The sequence below is a fragment of the Scardinius erythrophthalmus genome (genome assembly GCF_964197995.2).
Source record: "Scardinius erythrophthalmus genome assembly, chromosome: 2".
In the NCBI taxonomy this organism is placed as follows: Eukaryota; Metazoa; Chordata; class Actinopteri; order Cypriniformes; family Leuciscidae; genus Scardinius; species Scardinius erythrophthalmus.
In genome coordinates, this window is record NC_138222.1 from 48,651,918 (window position 1) to 48,672,398 (window position 20,481).

Here is a 20,481-nt window from a genome sequence, read left to right on the forward strand (position 1 = left end):
ACAAGAACTTATTTAACATGTTACTTTAATCTGTAGTACATTTCAAGTTCCCTTGATAAAGAGGTACAGAGTCAGTAGTGTTTGTACAGCCAGTCCTTGCAAATCCACATCAGCATCAAAAAAAGTTTAAAGAGCGAGCGAGTGGTCAACAAAATTTAAAATCTTTTGGTCCTTCCCTGAGACCCTGTTTCAGCCATGTTTAGAAATGGCTTCATTTTATCCAATAATGTGACAGATTAACTACTCAGCCAATTGTGCACAGTTATTTACAGTATTGACACATCATCTCCAATCAGATTTGAGAAAGCGGCTATGGGTTTATTTTGTTCGGGATGAGAGTGAAAGTGAAGAGCAAGTCATTTCAAAAAGTAAAGATGCTATAGATGAATAAAGTAATGGTTAAATACATGGCAATGCAAGCTCTATGGATACAGAATATATGAACGTGTACAAAGGCCCTCACTGGGCAGTGTGGAAACCTAAAGGAAGAGCTTGCTTTTTTCACATTAGATAGTACAATCACAAGCTGTAACATCAGAAACACTCTTTGGGATAAAAGGTGTAAAAGATGTACCTAACAACAGATTAAGGTTTATTTGTAATTCTGGTTTGCACCAGAGGCCTCTTGTGGTAATGTGTGATAAGTGAAATGTTATTAATTGTAAAATAATGCACAAATTGAATAATCCATCTGGGGCTCATGGATGTACTTTCAGTAGTCCTCTTATGAATCTTCACATTAGATCATTAAAACGAACCCCTTGGGTGATATTATGGACTATCATACCATCTGAGTGACATACTTGTCTCACACCACAATTAAAATTGAAAATCTAGTTTTGGTTGATATGGGAATTATTCAGAAACATTACAGGTCATGTTTTTTCCAGTCTTGGAATTCTTCATGTAGTATATTGCATTTTATTTCCTTCCTTTTGTCTTTCCTGTTGCTAAAAGTCAATAATCAGACACATCACACCTCCAGCAATCACTTTTTTCAAGTCTGAGATCTTTGAGTCACCAGAAATGGGTATCCCAGCATTCATCTGTGAAGTAAGCAAGTTAAACTTCTGTTAGTCTTTTATCTCTCCCATGATAAAAACCAGTAGAAGATACCTGGAGCTTAGTCCCGGATACGGGAGATATCCAAAGCTAAAACATCTTTATATGGGAAGTTTAACTTTCGTGGCTCAATAGAATAATGGCAGATGTGCAGATACAGTTAAAGTGCAGATATAATTCTGACTGGCCTTTTCGGTATGGGTTCTGCGATAGGTTATTTCCTAACCTTACATTCTCAGCAGTCAACAGAGTTCATTTTGGCCATATACAAGATTGTGTGATTAGGGAAATGAGCAAAGTTGTATAGAAAAGTGAAGCAGTAGGGCATGGTGGGACTCGATTAGGCATTCAGCAGGCAGGAAGGGGATGATGATGTCATAATCAGGGAACTGAAGACTGACCCTGTGATTGGAGGAAGCGTTTCTTTTGTCCATCAGGGCCCCAAGGTTTGGTAGGTACCAGGGTGGTGATTGCTGACTCAACAGAAACATCGACGATCACCCTTTGTCACTTCTTCTGACGAATGCACCACGTTTGGTACGAACCCGCTCTTCACTCCCTCCCAGCCTTCCTGGATGGTAATCTCCCCACTCTTTACCAGCTCGAATATATCCCGTGTTAGCTCCGTAAATGCCCTCTCCACGTTTATGGCGTCACGTGCTGAAGTTTCCACATAGCGCATGCCGTACGCAGCCGCTAGCTTCTCAGCCTCTTGCCGGCTCACCTGACGCTGTGGTTCCAGATCACATTTGTGGCCGACCAGCAGGAAGACAATGCTGTGGGGTTGCACGTGGCTGCGTGCTTCCTCTAGCCACTCGTGAACGTTCTGGAAGGAGCGACGGTTGGTTATGTCGAAGAGCAGCAGACCTCCCACAGAGTTACGGTAGTACGCTCTGGTAATAGACCTGAAGAAAGCATAACAGAATTAAATAATGTTATTGAATTTGAATACAGTTTAAATGTAAAGTAGCATTACATTTGGTATATGTAAATTCACCCCATCTGTTTTCTAAATGCACGTTGTTGGTCTGATCAATGCATATGTTTATCTTTTGTTTGACCTCATTATTTTTATCAAAATGTCAACTGGATGTTCAGAAATCAAACAAGAGCTTTATTACCAAGAGTGATTGCACACACAAGGAATTTACTTGGGTATTGAAGCTTCCAGTACACACATATAACTATAGCAAAACACATAACATTTAACAATAAAAAATATAAAAAAGTATAAAGGCACAGATAGGATTAGTCAGAATAAGCATTTATAGATTATGAAGAACAGATTTACAGTATTGTGAGTATAAATAGGACTAAATTCATTTACAAGGATATTGCACAAAAAAAGTGGGGTATTGCACTTGGAAGGCATTTAACTGTTCAAGAGGGAAATAGCCTGTGGGAAGAAACTGTTCCTGTGCCTAGATGTTCTAGTGCCTAGTGATTTGAGGCGCCGTCCAGGTTGTGGCCAGGGTGAGTGGAGTCTGTGATGATTTTACTTTGCTCTTTTTCTCACTCTGGAAGTGTACAGGTCCTGGAGGGCACCAATAATGAATAGCTGTCAGCAGCTCCTGTGGCAGCAACCTCTGCTGGTAGTCAATGTGATTGTCCCAGTTCTGGTGCCCAGGAACCTGAATGACTCCCCTGCAGCCACAGTGCTGCTCGTGATGGTGAGTGGGGGGAGTGCTTTGGTGTTCCTCCTGAAGTCCACTATAATCTCCACTGTTTTGAGCATGTTCAGCTCAAGGTTATTATGACTGCACCAGGCAGCCAGTTGTTCTCCAACCTCTTGTCTGTATGCAGACTCATCACCATCCTGGAAAAGGCAGATGACGGTGGTGTCGTCTGCAAACTTCAGGAGCTTGACTGAGGGGTCTTTAGAGGTGCAGTCATTTGTGTACAGTGAGAAGTGCAGTGGAGAGAGGACGCAACCCTGAGGAGCACCAGAGCTGATTAGAGTCCTGGATGTGAGTTTCCCCAGTCTTACTAGCTGCTGTCTGTCTGTCAGTAAGCTCGTGATCCACTGATGAATTGGGGCTAGGTCAGTTTGGCTGTGAGAAGATCAGGGATGATGGTATTGAAGACCGAACGATAGTCCACAAATAAGATCCTTGCATAAGTCTCAGGTCTGTCAAGATTTTTCAGGATATAATGCAGGGGCCCAGTGATGTTCTTCAGATAGGCGAACACAGTCTCTCATATGACTTCATGACCACAGATGTGAGAGTGTCAGGTCTGTAGTCATTAAGTCCAGTGATTTTGTTTTTTTTTGGGATCAGAATGATAGTGGAGCGTTTGAAGCAGCAGGGAACTTCACACTGCTCTAGCGAAGAGGCAGGTGCAACACCATCTGGGCCTGAAGCTTTCCTGGTCTTCTGTTTTTTGAAAACTTGGCTCACGTCCTCCACACAGACCTCAAGCACAGGTTGAATAGTAGGATCTTCTAGTGGACCAGACATTGAGTTCACTTAAACTCCACGTCTTTCTTAAAATGACTGCAAATGACTTGCATTCAGATCTGGCTCTATCCAATCAACAACCAATGGATTGAACCTAGACCCTGTCCTACATTTTTTTTCTTTTTGATAATCTCTTTCGCTTGGTTGTACATCACAATATGGAAGAAAAGATCTGCCGTTATTTGCTTTGTGATTTTCAAATAAATTCATATAACTGTAATTTTAACTAGAAAAGCACATTTCACAACAATAGACTTTAAATGGTGGCTTCAAAAAGCCTTGTTTTATAGTTTAGAAAAAAGCTTTAAAAGACTTTAAGATTGAGGTTTATTGGCCTAATAGATAGACAGATAGATAGATCCGAGAAAGGTATTTATGTGTATGACAGGAATGGAGAGAACAGGAAATGTAAAACTGCAACAGAATGCAGAGAAGTAAAAATCATCAGAGTGAGACTGTAAAAGAGGTCTGAGATTGTGTAGGAGTACCACTGGGAACACACTGAGCTGTGAAGAATGCTGAGGGACCTCTGGAGTTTCTGACATCACTTTAAGTTTTAAGACATTTGTGACATTGTAGATGGCAGTGATTCATCAATTATTTCTATTTCCTATAGGAGATCTACAAAACCCTGTGTTGGTAAAGAGGCCTTTGAGCTGCATTTATTAATAAATAAATATAGACAGTGTCTCTGAATCACCTAAGGCGGAAAATATTTTTTTAGTGACGTGTGAATCAGTCTGTCATCAAGTCATCTGGGAGAAATACATCAGCACGGATACCATGGAAACACCAATCATGTGGATGGATAAGGACTCCTGATCAGATAAGATGATTATCTATTTTTTAGTCTATGATGATTATCTAATTGAAACTTAATACGGTTGAGGTTTCTTTTGTGTAAACAACTATTTCACACTGTACAAAGTTAAATATGTAAAATATTTTTTTACCATTAGCATAAAAATCTTTCTGAGCTAATAATCAGTGATATTATATAGACATACTGTATATATTTATGTGACTGGGGGTATATAGGATTACATTTTTTGAGGTAAACCATCCCTATGAACCATAAATATACATTGGACAATTATTTACAGAGATGCAGAATCATGAGAAAGGTCTCATGTAACATAAACCAAGATAAAGATTTACAACACCTGAAGCGTTCCTGGCCTGCCGTGTCCCAAATCTGCAGTTTAATGCGTTTCCCAGGTTCGATCTCCACCAGGCGGGAAAAAAAATCCACCCCGACCGTTGGGTCCGACACCTGCGCAAACCGGCCTTCTGTGAATCGCCGGATTAAACATGATTTTCCAACAGTGGAGTCCCCGATGACAATCAGTCGAAATTGGTAAAGCCAAATTGCTTCCATGTCTATTCAGGTCTGTCAAAGCAAAAAGTGGAGAAGAGAAATTATACTGTGAATTAGACACTGCCAAAACATATATTCATGGTTACCAAAGACAAAATAGAAAAGAAAGAGAAACATTCCTTATTTTATTCACCCAAATCAGCTTGACATAAAAGGAGGAAATATAGTAAAGTTCGCTTTAAAGCTTTTGTAATTCATTTATAACCTCATCTGGGAATGTTGTAGTTATAAATATTACAGCAATTACATGATCATGGCATGACAATCATCTCATTGCTCTGCACAGAAAGGTAGTTGAGGCACAAAATCATCCTTTTAGTCTTTGATTTTAAGGCGTACAGAAATAAGTGTCCGGTGGTTTAAACTTGACCTATCCCTAAAGTTCATCTTAACATGTGACATTTTTGTAAAATATAGGATGAATACAAGTAAAGTGGGATAACTGGCAAAGCCAATTCCATGTCCATACTATGTTTGGATGAACTGTAATGCACTTGTTCAGTAATGGAAGAATATAGGCTACACATAATAATACAAATTATTAATCTTAAGTGTCACATTTAACCTAATTACGAAGTAATTTTTAGTAATTTGAGTTTATAGGTCCTTAGTAATATGCAGGAAACTCAATACAAACTCTAACAGTACCATGACCAAAATATGAAGCCTAAAGACTACTGAGGCTCGCCTGGTGGCTGGGCTAGTCTTGTAGCTGGCTATCGTTGCCTTGTCATAATAACGAATGTTTCTTATTCTAAATCTACAAAACAGACAACTGTTAACAAGCGTTGTCTTTGTGTAGAAGCATTTGTGTAAAAGACCCCTTATTCGGCGCTCTTTACTTACGTTGGTTTTTTGTTTTGTTTTGTTTGGTCGTTTCAAAGCTACCAAATGGTAGATTCCATTATCTTTAAAGGATTGAAGCCTCTATAGAAACCGCTGGATGAAATGACGGACATAAACTATAATATACCGAATAATAAACAAAACATTCGTCTCTACAGAAAAAAACAGGTGCAAACCTTAACTGCTCCGCGTAGGCGGTCTATTTTGCTTGGATGTTGCTAAATAAGAGTCGACGTGTTGTTAATATGGTCCCTGTCGGGATCAAAGTCGCGTGGAAGTCAAAGATGATTTAAGCCCGTCATGTTTTGATCCACGATTGGAAGATGGAGAAATGTTTGGATGTTTTGTGCTGATGAAATGGAAGCGACAGCAGAAGCATCATATAGCCTGACTCATTCCGCATCAGCACCAGTACCATAAGCCTCCTAATAGCAGCGAAAGACAAACGCGTTATACACCCCATACATTATTCCCTCCTTCTTTACACATATTTATATTGTTTCGTACACCATTTTCATCTTGGAAATTCACCATCAAACTAAAATGCTGTTCTTTAAACATTAATCCTATAGACTACTAAATAATAGGCTACACATAGTTTTTTATAGCCTATGTTGATGATCAGTATGGGTTTTGAATGAATGAATGAATGAATGAATGAGGCATTTATATAGCGTTATATGTACTAGCCTACTGTAGTCTACACCCAAAGTGTTTTTTACACCCAAAGTTTTACCTTAAACTTCCCAGTTTTTAATGTTTGGCCCACTGAATAGGGTAAACGCGATCAGTGGTTTGACCACATCCTTGCTTTTAATTAAAAATAAAAAAAAATTTAAAGGCAGCAAAAGTTGTCAAAAAAAAGTTTTTGTCATAATTTTGGCTACTTACCCTCATTTTGTTCCAAACCCGTATGAGTTTATTTCTTCTGTTGAACACAAAAGAAGATATTTTGAAGAATGTTGTAGCCTATATCACAAATCTGTATATCACATGGAAATTATAGCCTAAATATTGTTTTAATAGCCTACATTTGTATTTAGGATGGTTGAAACATTACAAAAAGTAGTAGGCTACTTCGTCTTGAGACTTCCTTTAGGTTTAATTACTTGATAAAGTGTAAATGTATTTTCATGTGCGCCATCTATTTGAAGTTTTATGAGCAAACGCGAAAGCTTATCGGTATGACGGGAGCTGTAGTTTATAGGCGATTCTTGATACCGAACGCTGGACCAAAATCTCCTCCTCGTCTTAAAGTTCAGTTAGGCAGAGTGTGAAGATATGAGCTTCTTGAATAGATCGGTCAGAAAGGCTTAGGCTAAATACACTTGATTGGAAAGGCTTGACAGCGGATCCACCGCGCGATGAAAAGTTGTCGACTGGCAAATTAAGTGTGAAACTTCTCACCTCCGAAGAAACGCATTTTTAAAACGACAGTTTGACAAGAACTGTCAGGCGCGTCCAAGGCTCCAACGAAACGCAGTTCGTTTTTGGTTCTGTTTTGTAGTTTTACAGAAATAAAAATAAAAGCTTTCTTTCTTCTGCATATATTTGTCATGTAGTTTAGATTGCTGAAATGCAGCAGGAGCGGTTACTCAAAGTACTTGTCATTGGAGATTTAGGTGTGGGGAAGACTTCCATCATAAAGCGTTATGTGCATCAGATTTTTTCTCAACATTACCGCGCAACTATCGGTGTGGATTTTGCTCTGAAAGTCCTGAATTGGGATCACCGGACAGTCATTCGACTGCAGCTGTGGGACATTGCAGGTCAGTTACTGATGTAGCCAATACATTCCCTGCCTTTGCCTGCAATGTTAATGATTGTCAGTAAGTTAAGTTACAGGCTACCTTATCAAAAAACCAATAATCCTATGTAAAGAAATGAACATATGGGTAATTGAGAGGAGATTTCAAGCAGTGACAGCAGTGTCCTACAATTTGACATGCTATAGCCTAAGCCTACCATTCTAAAACCATTCAACAAACAAGGCCTATAAGAAAACGTCGTTGTTGTGATGTCTGTCAGATAGTATTCCATTAGGCTATATATTTATGTTGTCTTAAATATAAAATCAAGTGCTAAAACAATGTTCAGCGATAAATTCATTGTACTTTTTATACCACTTTCAATTTAATTACTGAAAATTGAGCAAAAAGCCTGGAAACTCACAAATGAACTAACAATAATTAAATAAACTAAACATCAAAAACATTTTTAACCGTGTTTAGAAAAAAAAACATGATGCCAGAAAAATTATTTCTAACAACCAGTTTCCTAGCACTGATGTTTTATTGACCATCCACAGTGAATCTTGCACCATTACAACATAATAACACACAAAAAGACAGAAAGAGATGAATAATATTACTGGAGTAATGCCTTAAACATTTGGCTTGGACACCATGCATTCCAAAGCATGCCTTGTTTGGGATATTTTTTCTTCTCTCAGCTGTTGTGAGTGACCTCACAGTGCTATGAATCCCTCTTTGTGTTTATGCTCAGATTAAACTAAAGCACAGGGGCAGGAATGTGTGTCCCGTGTTTATATTCACTGGTCTGGTCTCACTAGCTTATATTGGTCTCATGTGAGAACACTCAAAAACTTTTCCATCGCTCTCACATGCAAAATCGCACCAGAAAACAATGCTTTAAATTCAACATGGCTGACAGAATGGAATACTCAGAGATGTGTTTACAAAACTCTGAAAATTACAGTTAGGTTTTTGTTTGTCATGTTTGTAATAAGATGTTAAATTCACAAACACTAAGATTTAAATAAAGAGCACTATCAGCATAGTTTATTGACTGTGAAAGCATGTAATATGGATGACTGCACCCTTGAGCATGGACTTAACTGAGAAAAATAGATTGCATGACAGTCTCATCCCCAATTGATTGCAGTAGTTTATGACCTCACAGAGGACCTTATAAGATCGAATTTCAAGATGCTGCACTGTGAACCCTGTGACAGTCTAACTAGCCTCAGTCTGCCTTGATTTTCAGCATGATAATGCATTAATAGCTACATATTAGGTCCTTCTAAGATCTTCCACAAAATTGGAAAAAAAAAATTCCACCATCAGGCCGAATGGTTCTCGTTGTGAAACCGTGCTGATCCAGACATGTTTATGTCACCATCTTTTTTTTCCCATGTGGTGCTGTGAAATCAGGATTAGAATGGTAATTAGAAAGGTGAAAGTTCCCAGACTAGCCACAAAGGATATTTATTGACATAATATTATATGAGTAATATATTAATGAGTTTAATGAGTTAGCTTATAGCGTAATGTGCCTCGCTGATGAAAATGAGTGTAGAAAAATACTTAAAAATAAAGGTTGTTTATTGGCATCTTTGGTTCCGTGAAGAACCTTTAAAGGGAGAGTTCACCCAAAAAAATGAAAGTTCTGTCAGTAATTACTCATCCTCATGTTGTTCCAACCCTGTAAGACTTTCGTTCATCTTTGGAACACAAATTAAGATATTTTTGATGAAATCTGAGAGCTAGCTCACATCTTCATAGGCTGCTAGGTAATCGATATCTGCCATTCCAGAAAAGTTAGTAAAGATATCGTTAAAATTGTCCAAGTGACTACAGTGGCTCAACCTTAAGTTTATCAAGCAACGAAAAAATCTTTCATTTTCTTCTGTGTGGGCTTCTGAGTGAGTTCACGTAGTGTAACAGCGCAGCGCTTCTGGGTTGTACGTCAAAACGTAGGCTCACTATTGGCCGACGCTGGTCATGTGTGTGATGCTGGCCAATAGTGAGCCTACGTTCTGACGTACAGTGAAGCCTATGAAGGAGTGAGCCAGCTCTCAGATTTCATCAAAAATATCTTTAATTTGTGTTCTGAAGATGAACGAGTCTTACGGGGTTGGAACAACATGAGGGTGAGTGATTACTGACAGAATTTTCATTTTTGGGTGAACTAACCCTTTAACATCCATTGCACAAAAGGTTCTTTTTAGTGGAAAAGTTTCTTTAAATTATTATAAACCAGCACGGTTGAGCACAGTAAGCTAACTATGCTGAGAAATCTGGGATGAATGGTGAACCGCTCTCAAATGAAAATGCAAATGGATCCGTTCTGACAGATTTAAGCTTTTGCCGTGTGGTCAAGCTCATGTCATTTGTGATATGGGAAGATGTCTATGTTGTCTATGCAGTCAAGGAAACCATTTCAAGTTTTGCCAGTCTAAGAAAAGAAAAAAATATTGTGACATAGCACTTCAAGACCATAAAACAAGAAAAAATATGACTTAAATAACATACATAAACTATCTTTCACTTTTTTTTTTCTTTATTCACAGGACAAGAGAGGTATGGCAACATGACACGCGTGTATTACCGAGAGGCCGTAGGGGCACTTGTGGTTTTTGACATGACTCGTGCCTCCACTTTCCAAGCTGTGTTGAAATGGAAAAAAGATCTTGATTCTAAAGTTGCCCTTGGCAGTGGGCGTCCTCTGCCAGCTGTCCTGCTGGCCAACAAGTGTGACCAACAGAGATATGGCTTATGCTCCAAAATGCCCAAACTCGACAATTTCTCCAGGGACCATAATTTTGTGGGTTGGTATGAGACGTCTGCGAAGGTACAAATGATAGGCTTTTTTTAACTATTATATTAACCTTGCTAGTACTAGCTGCACATGTTAAAAGACATTTCTACTCATATTCTTCCTTCCTCTTTTTTTTTTAACAGGACAACACAAACATTGATGCAGCCATCATGTGTCTTGTGCAAAATATAATGGCCATTGACGAGGAGAATGCTCCTGTGGAATCAGACAACAGTGTACTGATCCTGCCTGCTTTTGATTATAACCTAAAAGAGCGCAGTGACTCTAGATGTTCTGCCTGCACAAAATTCCAGTCCAGCTGAAAACCCTACAGTGAATTATAGAGTGAGATGGTGAAAAGAACAGAGTGGGGAAGAAAAATACAGAGAGAGAGAGTGAGAGAGAAAGAGAGAGAGAGGTCACACCCTTTGTTGGGCCTTCAAATTGTGCTGAAGTAAGCCTTTGTGGGAAAGACAAGACCTTAACACTTATATGCACTTACATTTAGACATGCCAAAAACAACAATGTCATCAATAAAACATGCAGCGTTTACAGAGTTTTCTCTGATAAATACTTAATGTTAGACTTTACTAAATAAAGCTCTTGCAGCAGAAAAGCAGTGTGCACATCTGCATCTGTTAAAGCCTAAAAATGTGTGTATGCATTTACATAGTGTGGGGGTGTGCTGTTTTAAATCCAATCTACAATAAGCTCATGTACACTCAACAGATACTTGAGCCTCAAAAACACCATGAAATCAAAATGGACAATTCTTATTTTTTTTTAATGGGATATTTATTATACATAATTTATCTGTGCACATCAATACTTTTTTAAAATTCATGTGCCCTCGTAATCGTTAATCAAAATAACTTCCCCTCCTGACATCTCTTTGATGACATGTTTACCACAACCATCCAATCAATTCCCGATAGACCCTTTTCACAGACTGTGATGACGCGTTTCCAGTAAATTTTTTATATTTTCATATAAAACAAATTTAATACACATTTATAACACCATGTTATATTACCTTGTCAGTAAATGTCAAGAAACGAGTTAACGCTGCTGCGATTTGACATCTTTCTCTCTGATCAACATAATCAATCTTTATTTTTTCCCTTCTTTGGAAAATCGTGGAAACTCTATTACATACAAATTGAAATACAAAAATTATATTGTCTGTCATCTCCCGTTCACCGCTATAGAAGTTTACCCAAGTATAACAGCTTCCGCTTTTGAGAACCCGCCCTACATTTTTGTTTTGTTTGAGAAGCCATTTCAATTGGATATATATGTCACAATAGGGAAGAAAAGACTATTGCAACTTCCGTTTCATGCCGACTTTAAGTGACTAGCCCATTGCTGCTTATCAACCTGAGATATTTTTGGAATTTTAGGACAGATGCAGACCAAAGATGGAAAGCCCACCTGAACCAACAACAACAGCTTGACCAAATACTGTCTGAAGTGCTTTCTTTAGAGATATGCCTGCACACATGACAGTATTTGACTTGTAATAGCTTATCAAAAAAAAGAAAGTTATTATTTGATGTGTATAAGGTACTTTATATCTTTTATATGCATTGGTTTGTGGGATGATGTAAGATCTTGAAATGATATGATTTTATATGAATAAAATTCAAAGAAAAGCAGTCATGTGCCAGCATTCAAAATATATTCCATTACTGTGAATAGCATGGAATTCACACAGTCAAGTGTTATGTCTGTGTGCGCCCATATGAAAAAAAAAAAAAAGGAAAGCAATTGCTTCAGTGAAGTAATTGCACTAAATTGTCTCGGCTGACACTGAGGAGGCGCGTGCCTAGTGTAAATGTGTCACTGGATGTTTGAATGTTTTTATGTCATGTTACCCATATGCTTTCTATCTGCTCACAGCAGTCATTTTTCACTGTCTGTTTATCCTGACTTGCCATAATCCGCTGATTTTCCATCTGTCTACTAAATAGGCTTCACTTTTCCCACATTATCTGAGGAAGTGTTTTGGACTGTGTAACTTTATCTGTATAATTGCATCTTGTAGCTACAATACAAGGTGTTTATCATCTCATAGTACAGTAATCATGTCTCAATTTGTTTCTCTCTGCTTATTGGACTGCTTTAGTCCTCTTTGCCTCATTAGAGTCTGCCACATAGAGCGTGTCTAACAGTGACCTTTAACTAAGCCTATACTTTTTTTATTCAGAGGACATGATGATGAATAATTTTATGGTGCTTATATATGACACAAGTCTTTCCTCAAAAACAAAACTGACTTGCATGTCGCTCATGAACGTGTACACAACAGCTTGAGCAATCCAAAGCTTTTCTGTTTTACTGTAAAACCCAACAAGTTAACTCAAACCGATTGAGGAAACTGATTGCAGCAAACCATTTAAGTTTAAAAATAAATACATATGATGACTCAATATATATAAGTTCACAATACTCATATGTATTTATTTTTAAACTTAAATGGTTTGCCGCAATCAGTTTCCTCAGTCGGTTTGAGTTGAGTTAACTTGTTGGGTTTTTCAGTGCAGGAAACTGTTTGGCTACCGGCTTTCTGCTCATCGTTGGGGATGTCGAAAGGTTAACGACTGTTGGGACCAAATCACCTTTGACAAACCGGAAAGAGAGGCGGTGCAAGATGTTTTCTTGAAATCAAGTTTGAGCAGATATTTTGTTGCAGCACAACTGGGGGACGGTGGTATTATGTCTGCCTATCCAAAACAGGCCAGTCAGAAGTGATTCATCAAAAGTAAATTCTAATTTTCAAAAATAAGATGAAAAAGATTGTTTTGCTGCCTCCAAGGATGCTGTGGATGGGGACAGAATTGTAGCTTCTTTTTATTTTCCCATTGTAGGCTACTACCTTGAATCTGTCATGGTTCTGCCTTCATGTCCTAGATCTTTCTTGTTTTGAGGCAGGATCATGACAGACCCATGTTTTGTGTGTAAGCACATGGCCATTTGTTTGGCTGTGTGCTTGCGTTGTCTCGTCATGTAACCCCGCCCCCTGTTATCTCATCTCGTTATCATTAGATTATTGCTTTACCTGTGTCACCTGTTCCTGATTAGTTTGCTCCCTATTTAATCCCCTTGTGTTTGCTGTCCTGTGCCGGTTCATTGCCAATCTTTATGTCGATTCATTTGTGAGTAACCTGTTGAGAAGTCTTGTGAAGTATTTGATCCTGTCTTAGCTGTTAGTTTATTGTTCTGTTTTCTGTCAGTCTTAGTCTAGTCTAGTTAGTCATTCCTGTCTTGTTTTGCCCCCTCGTGGGTTTTGTTTTCCCTGTTTTGTCTTAATAAATCTGTGTGTATTGCATACCGTCTGCGATTGGGTTCATCTCTCTGCAATCCCATGACAGAATCATTTGCTTATAAAATATTGTTTATATGGTCCATTGTGTTTTTATAATTGCTTTTTATCTTATCAGGCAACCTTCCTCTTCATTTATTAATCTTGTAAGTGTAACAGTTTTTATTGCTGTGTGTCTATTAACTGGTGTATCTATTCTGTTATATAAAAGTGTTTCAGAGAATTTCAAGGTGGACCTGTAAAATTAATAGAAAAAGTCACAAAACAACCTAAAACAACACACATTAAAATTAAAACATAAAATTAATGTCTTCATTAACACATATACAAGCCTTATAAAGGAATAAAATGAATACGTGAATTATGCAATACAATGTACAAAAGAAGATGGCTTTTTAAAAATATATTAATAATAAATGTATCAAACTGAGATTTCAGCAGTAGTTAAAATATTACTAATAGACCATGATGATATGATTTTTATAATAAATGAATAGTTAAATAAAACTCAGCTTGTCTCTTTTCAATCCACCAGTGCAGATCTCTGAACTATACCTGCTGTAATGGACAGTGACATGCTCACTGAAATTGCATACCAGCCTGGGTAAACCATTTAAGCAGGTTTTGGATGCTCTGTCAATCAAGAGAAATCCTTCTCACAAATCCTGTTTGCATTGGTATGACAGTCAGTGGCACTTGTACTTTCAGTCAATGTAAAGAGCTTTAAAAAAAAAAAAAAAAAAACTTGGACTAACAAAAATGAAACCATTTACATGAAAAATGCACATTTTCTAATTTCTTGGTCCACAGTATTTATGTATTTTTTTCTTTAAAGTGATCCAGAATATATATATATAGAATAAAGTGATCCATAAAGTGATGCAATGCATCGTTCTATTACATTTAATTGCAGAATCTGAACTATAACATGTTATTTACATATCAACATCTCTTGTTTCATTAAGTAGGATGCTCCCTGGGGAAGTGATCAGTTGCCAAGGGCTACTGCTGGAATCTAGTTGCCATGGAAATAATTGCATCTGCTTACCTCTAGATGGGGCTGGCACATCAGCTGTTCAGATCGCCTAACTGCAAGTAGGCCTATTCAAAAACTGACTAGATTAGATCTTGTAGAAATACTTTTGTAGATTACTTAAATGTTGCGTGTGTGTGTTCCAGTGTAAACACATGAATGTTCATTGCAAATGCATTGTCCTTGTGCACAAGAATACCACAGCATGAATAGTCTTTTAGTCATTTTGTCAGTGATGTAAAAAAACAGCTAGCAAAAAACAGGTCTACTTACACACATCTTGTCTTTGTTCAGCTAGCTTTGATTTCTAGCCAGAGTGTCATCAGTTGTGACACTAGTTCAAATGAAGCTATTTATACATAAAAAGTGTATTTAAAACAAAACAATATATGTTCTCATGCTCCTCCCAAATGAAGTCGATGGTTGACACCATTGTGGGTTTGCTCTTTAAACCACTTCCTCATACAGAAAGGTGTGTTAAATGTTGTACTTCCCCTTAAAAACATTTCCTTTTGCTCACACCAACTCTGACACTGGGTTGTAATGCTTTAGAGGTCACAGGTCATTGTTTTTATTTAACTGCTATTCATTGTTCATTATATAATTGTGGTATTTATAAATCTAATAAAAATGTGTGAAATGTTTGTTTATCTATTGCATTTTGTAACTGGCCAAATGATGCCCTTGTGGAATCTATATGTGTATTTATAATGTATTTGATTTAATTGTCTAGTTAGTGTTTCATTAAAGTATTATTTCACTGTAAAAATTATGATCAGTAAGTTGACAACATGTTTTTACATTGCTTTAACTCATCAAAATAAGTTAATCAATTTTCAACTTTTTTTTACAAGTTATACAAGATTCAAATGTGTTTTTTAAATTTAGTTTAATGTAGGCTAATTTGAGCTGAAATGACTTAAACATCCAAGTTGATTGTACTTAAAAACATTTTTACAGACAATGTTGTGGCATTTTAAACCAAAATACATGGTCTCACTGCTCTGAAGTATATAGGCAAACAAAGAAAACAACTGTTCATGCTGGTGGACACTTTCTTATCTTCATTTCATTGTGCTTTGCTCCATTTGATGGGTGTCATAATGTGAAGAAAAGCACAATGCATTTATGTCAGTCATTTAGAATAGACAAGGGCAAAGAGACATGAAGCTTTGTTGTGCTTCTGATGTTGTTTTCAGAAAGACAGACATACCCACATAAAAATAGCTAAAAAGCTTTTTTATGATACATTTTGAACATACTTATGAGCTTATAAACTTCAATTATGCAAGCATGTTTACAGTTCCTTGATATATTATTACTTATAGAATACAATAAAACTAATTACAATTCATATTTACGCGGTTAATAATAATAGGCCTAATGATAATACATATTTCTAAATATGTGACCCTGGATCACAAAAGTAGCACAGGTATATTTTTGGCAATAGCCAACAATACATTGTATGAGTCAAAATTATCGATTTTTCTTTTATGCCAAAAATCTTTAGGATATTAAGTAAAGATCATATTACATGAAGATAATTTGTAAATTTCCTACTGTAAATATATAAAACATTTATTTTTGTGAGTGAATGCAGCACAATCACGAACATAAATGGATAATTTTAAAGGTGATTTTTTCAGTGTTTAAATTTTTTTGCACCCTCAGATTCCAGATTTTCAAATAGTTGTATCTCGGCCAAATATTGTCCTATCCTAAAAAAACATACATCAATGGAAAGCTATTTATTCAGCTTTCAGACGATGTATAGATCTCAATTTCAAGAAATTGACCCATGTGACTGGTTTTGTGGTCCGAGGTCACATATTATTAATTTTGAATAGATTTTTACTAAAAATGTAAGAAGAGTAACTATACGGTTATCCGGACCACACCTATTTGGGTAGGGTGGTTAGGGTTAGGTTAACCGTATAGTAGCCTACATTTACGTGTGGTCACGTGTGGTCCGGATAACCGTATAGTACCGAAGAATATTTCGGCAGAGGCACACTCGATTGTCTCGCTGTTGGACAACGAGTAGCTCAGCGACTTCTCTGATTGTTTGATTCTGATTTCCAAATACGCCTACTTGGAATGCAGACAAGATCCTTGCAGAAAACATTCTACTTAAATTACATTAGCCTACTTTAAATGCCTACATAAAATGTATCCCATGAAAACATAAAATATGTTTTATTCGATAAAAAGCCATGTCATTCATGAACATTATTGATTCCCAAGCTGGATTTTCGAGTCCCTAACGGCTAATGACTGAACTGCAGGTCAGGAAGTTCGCGAAGTTGTGATGTCAACTGGAAATGCCAAATTAAATTACATATTTTTGATAGTTTAAAAAAAAAATGAAAAAAAAAAAAAAAATGTGTAGAGGAATAAAAATATATATTCAAACTACTCTATCTATCTATCTATCTATCTATCTATCTATCTATCTATCTATCTATCTATCTATCTATCTATCTATCTATCTATCTATCTATCTATCTATCTATCTATCTATCTATCTATCTATCTATCTATCTATATCTATATATATATTTATATATTTACATATGTTATTCGTTATATTTGTTCAAATGTTTTTCTCAAAAGCAATCTCCATTTATGGAATAACATGAAGAACAGAATCACAACAAGAGTTTAAGTAGAGAGAGTGGCAACGCTATTTCCCACGAACTAGTGAACGCCACTTGCTCCCGCCCAATCAAACTCCAGCTCTTCGTTCACCTGATCACAGCGAAGCCATTTTGTCCTGAACGGCTCCGCCAGCGCATTCTTCACCAAACCGGAATAACACAGAGCTGACAGTTCGAACCACAGATACAGCGACAGACAGGGGTGTTATAGCTAAACCACCCCTCAATTCAGTCCCGAGCAACTCGACGTCTCTCGTTCTCACAACGGGCGGAACCGTGTCGTATACGCGGACTAAAAGGAGACTTTAAGCGGGACGGAAGGGCAGAGAACCAGGCATCCGGTTAGACGCGCTGGCTCACCGGGCTGGAGTCCAACTTGAGCCGGACACTTTCAGCTGTCTTCGTCGCGATGCTCGCTGGACTTCTTTTTAACAACATTTACCATTCTTTTTGAAGATTATGTATTTAGGAATAGCTTAGGCTCGAGCAGGATTGTTTTTTGTTAGTAGTTGTCTAAATATAAGAAAGCTGGAGCAATAATTCAAGCTCAGATGTGATTTATCTACTCAGCTGGCTGGGCAGATAGTTTAGGTTGTTGATTAGATAAATCGCCTAAATCGATTGGTTACATAATACTTTTGTTTTGTTACCTGTAGAGTTACATTTTTGAGTTAATCCACCTTTCTTACCGCCTCTTTGCCAAGTCACTTATAGGGTTTGGTTTGTGTCTATGCATATTTCTCGCAAGAAAACCTGTCAGAGTTCTTGACTGGTTTAGTCTTGGTACCAGTGTAATAGCAGGTTTATAAAGGCAAGAAAATCCACAGAATAGTTTTGCTTATCTGATCTCAATCTAGTCTGCTGGTACTTCTTATATCCAGTTTGTTTTCTTCTAAAAGGTCTTAATTGGTGAGGCTCAAGCTGGCTGACAGGTGATATTTTCTGCCTGAATCCTCTGAGCTGGCCTGACCGATAGCTATGACATTTTCCAACAGTTGTTTTGTATCTTCAGACTTCAGTAATACCAGTATCTGTTCTTGGTGCCAATGGTTTATGAGTAATATTAGCTAACAAAAGTTCAGATCGCCCCTCCAATTTAGTTACGGCATATCTAGTTGTGACATTTTTACTAGTTAAGTCAACTTTTCCTTCCCTTTTTTTTTACTACAAGTGTATCAATTAGTGCCAGTTGACTTGGTGGCGGATCAAACGTATCAAACTCAACAGTTTGCATCAAGTCAGTGTATTTTTGTAAAATTGTCAACTTCTATACTAGATCGTTGTGAGAATACACACGTCTACAAGTGAGACCAGGTCAAGTTTAGTGTTGACTTTTCGTATCTCAGAGCTGAATAAAAATGTCAGGACAGTCCATCACGGATCGCATCGCTGCGGCCCAGCACAGCATGACTGGATCGGCCATCAGCAAAGCTCTCTGCAAGGCCACAACGCATGAAGTCAGTGGACCAAAAAAGAAACACCTTGATTGTGAGTATGCCAAAAAGATAAACAAAAATCCTTGTATTTGTACTTGCACAGTCTCTTCGCAGGTATTCTTGGGTGCTTTGTAAAAGCTCAAAGTGTTACTGCATCCCTGGCATGCAGTTCCACTAGCCTTGGCTTGCACATCCTCAGCTGTCTGGACACCAGTGATGAATTGGAACATGCTCGTGATGGGAATGCTGATCTCTCTTCAGACGCTGTCAGTTCAAGGAGCTGATGCCACTGTTGCGCGGCAGTATAGGGTCATTTACTGACTTTGTGGCCCATTTTATTTTTTTGTAATTATGCGTTATGTTGAAGCAGTTATGTCATCATACAGACAGCTTATATTTAATAATATCTGCTTCATAATAACCACTTCTGCTTGAATCGGTAAATGCAGCTGTCAGGGTTTCTGATACATTGTGTTTGTAGTCATGTGGTGTGCGTAATGTCTTCACGTCTTGTTGTGTGATCCCTCTTTAAACAGTCATCGTCGAGATGGTGTGGGAGTGATGAAGGTCAATACAGGCGTGTGTGCATTGAAGCATTGAGGCATTGATTCTTTTGACAAAAGCAGAGTTAATGCAGAATGCAGCACGTCAGTTTCATTTTCGCATAGGCAGTGTCTAAGGAGATTACGAACAGAGGGCTGCTGAAGTATTTGTACGACTTGTGTCTGACATTCTGAACGCAGCCAAATGCATCTTGGTGCAAAATGCTCTTCATCAAGGGATTTCTTTCTTATTAGAGCTTTATCTGTGATTCCCCGATGGAATGAGGGAGGCTGGTTGCTTCGGCACCTGTCGTGCTGTAAGACCACAGACTGACTAGCAGCCAAGAAAACGAAAAAACCTGATTGGTTTGTTTTATGTTTGTCTTTGATTCATCCGTGTTTGCAGAACACAGCCTCATGTTTAGTCTGGATTTGTTTCCTGTGTTAGCCACTGGGTTATGTGGCCTAGTACGGTAGTCTGTGCCGATCTGCCTGCTTCATTGCTTTTGTTTTAATCTTGCAAACACTGCATAACACAATATTTTTTCAGAATTACACAAGGTCAAGTGTTGCTTACTTCCTCTTTTTTTGCTCAAAGCAGAGAAGTATTATATCCAGAAACATTTCCACATGACTTGTTCAAACCGGTTCTTAGAATTGGGGAATTTCAGAAGCCTGACGTATGTTGTGTCAAGACCATATACGTCATAATTATTTATTAGGATGCGTTAGTATTGGTTATCGGCTGATATTAGAGATTTTCTTTTCAATTTATTGATGCTTGTTGATATTGGTAATTTTATTGTGACAGGTAACTTCCCCACTTTTTACATTTAGATTACCTTTGCCGTAGTCTAACGCTCAATTAAAGATACTATTTAAAAAAAAATTAATAACATGAAATCTTTAACACATTTAAAAAGAATATCTATTTTTAATTCTGTAATCTGTAGCCTATATTTATAATGTTGTGTTGCTCAAGTTCACTTGTTACCTGTGTTTGAGCAACACAACATTATACATTTAGTTTTTATTTATTTATTGAGACAACATAGTACAATTTTAATGTATCAACATTTATTGATTATTATTAGCCATAACTTTAAAATAATTATTGGTTTATGTGTTGTGTATCTGCCAGAAATGTAATATTACTGCATCCCTATAATTTATCATAGCTAT

The 20,481-nt window shown here is 37.4% G+C and overlaps 3 protein-coding genes across 6 annotated transcripts in view; 2 read left to right on the forward strand and 1 right to left on the reverse strand.

Annotated features, from left to right (window-relative positions):
- Positions 1 to 14: 14 nt before the first annotated feature.
- Positions 15 to 7,821, reverse strand: LOC308680472 (ras-related protein Rab-39B-like). Its single transcript, XM_081348602.1, has 3 exons — positions 6,637 to 7,821; positions 4,685 to 4,911; positions 15 to 1,967 (listed from the first exon to the last, which is right to left on the reverse strand). The coding sequence occupies exons 2-3, from the start codon at positions 4,897 to 4,899 to the stop codon at positions 1,541 to 1,543; spliced, it is 642 nt and encodes a 213-aa protein (XP_081204728.1). The 5' UTR covers positions 4,900 to 4,911; positions 6,637 to 7,821; the 3' UTR covers positions 15 to 1,540.
- On the forward strand, positions 6,975 to 12,050 carry LOC308680461 (ras-related protein Rab-32). The gene is made up of 3 exons (XM_081348592.1): positions 6,975 to 7,514; positions 10,058 to 10,338; positions 10,449 to 12,050. The coding sequence occupies exons 1-3, from the start codon at positions 7,322 to 7,324 to the stop codon at positions 10,626 to 10,628; spliced, it is 654 nt and encodes a 217-aa protein (XP_081204718.1). The 5' UTR covers positions 6,975 to 7,321; the 3' UTR covers positions 10,629 to 12,050.
- A 5,368-nt stretch (positions 12,051 to 17,418) lies between these two features.
- Positions 17,419 to 20,481, forward strand: part of LOC308687317 (phosphatidylinositol-binding clathrin assembly protein) — a 54,763-nt gene continuing 51,700 nt past the window's right edge. For 3 of the 4 annotated variants that reach the window (XM_081359749.1, XM_081359751.1, XM_081359752.1), the window contains exon 1: positions 17,461 to 18,809. In XM_081359749.1, the coding sequence (XP_081215875.1) occupies positions 18,680 to 18,809 (130 nt within the window). In that variant the 5' untranslated portion in view covers positions 17,461 to 18,679. Of the gene's footprint in view, positions 18,810 to 20,481 lie in introns of all 4 variants that reach the window. The other variant, XM_081359750.1, reaches the window with a different exon arrangement.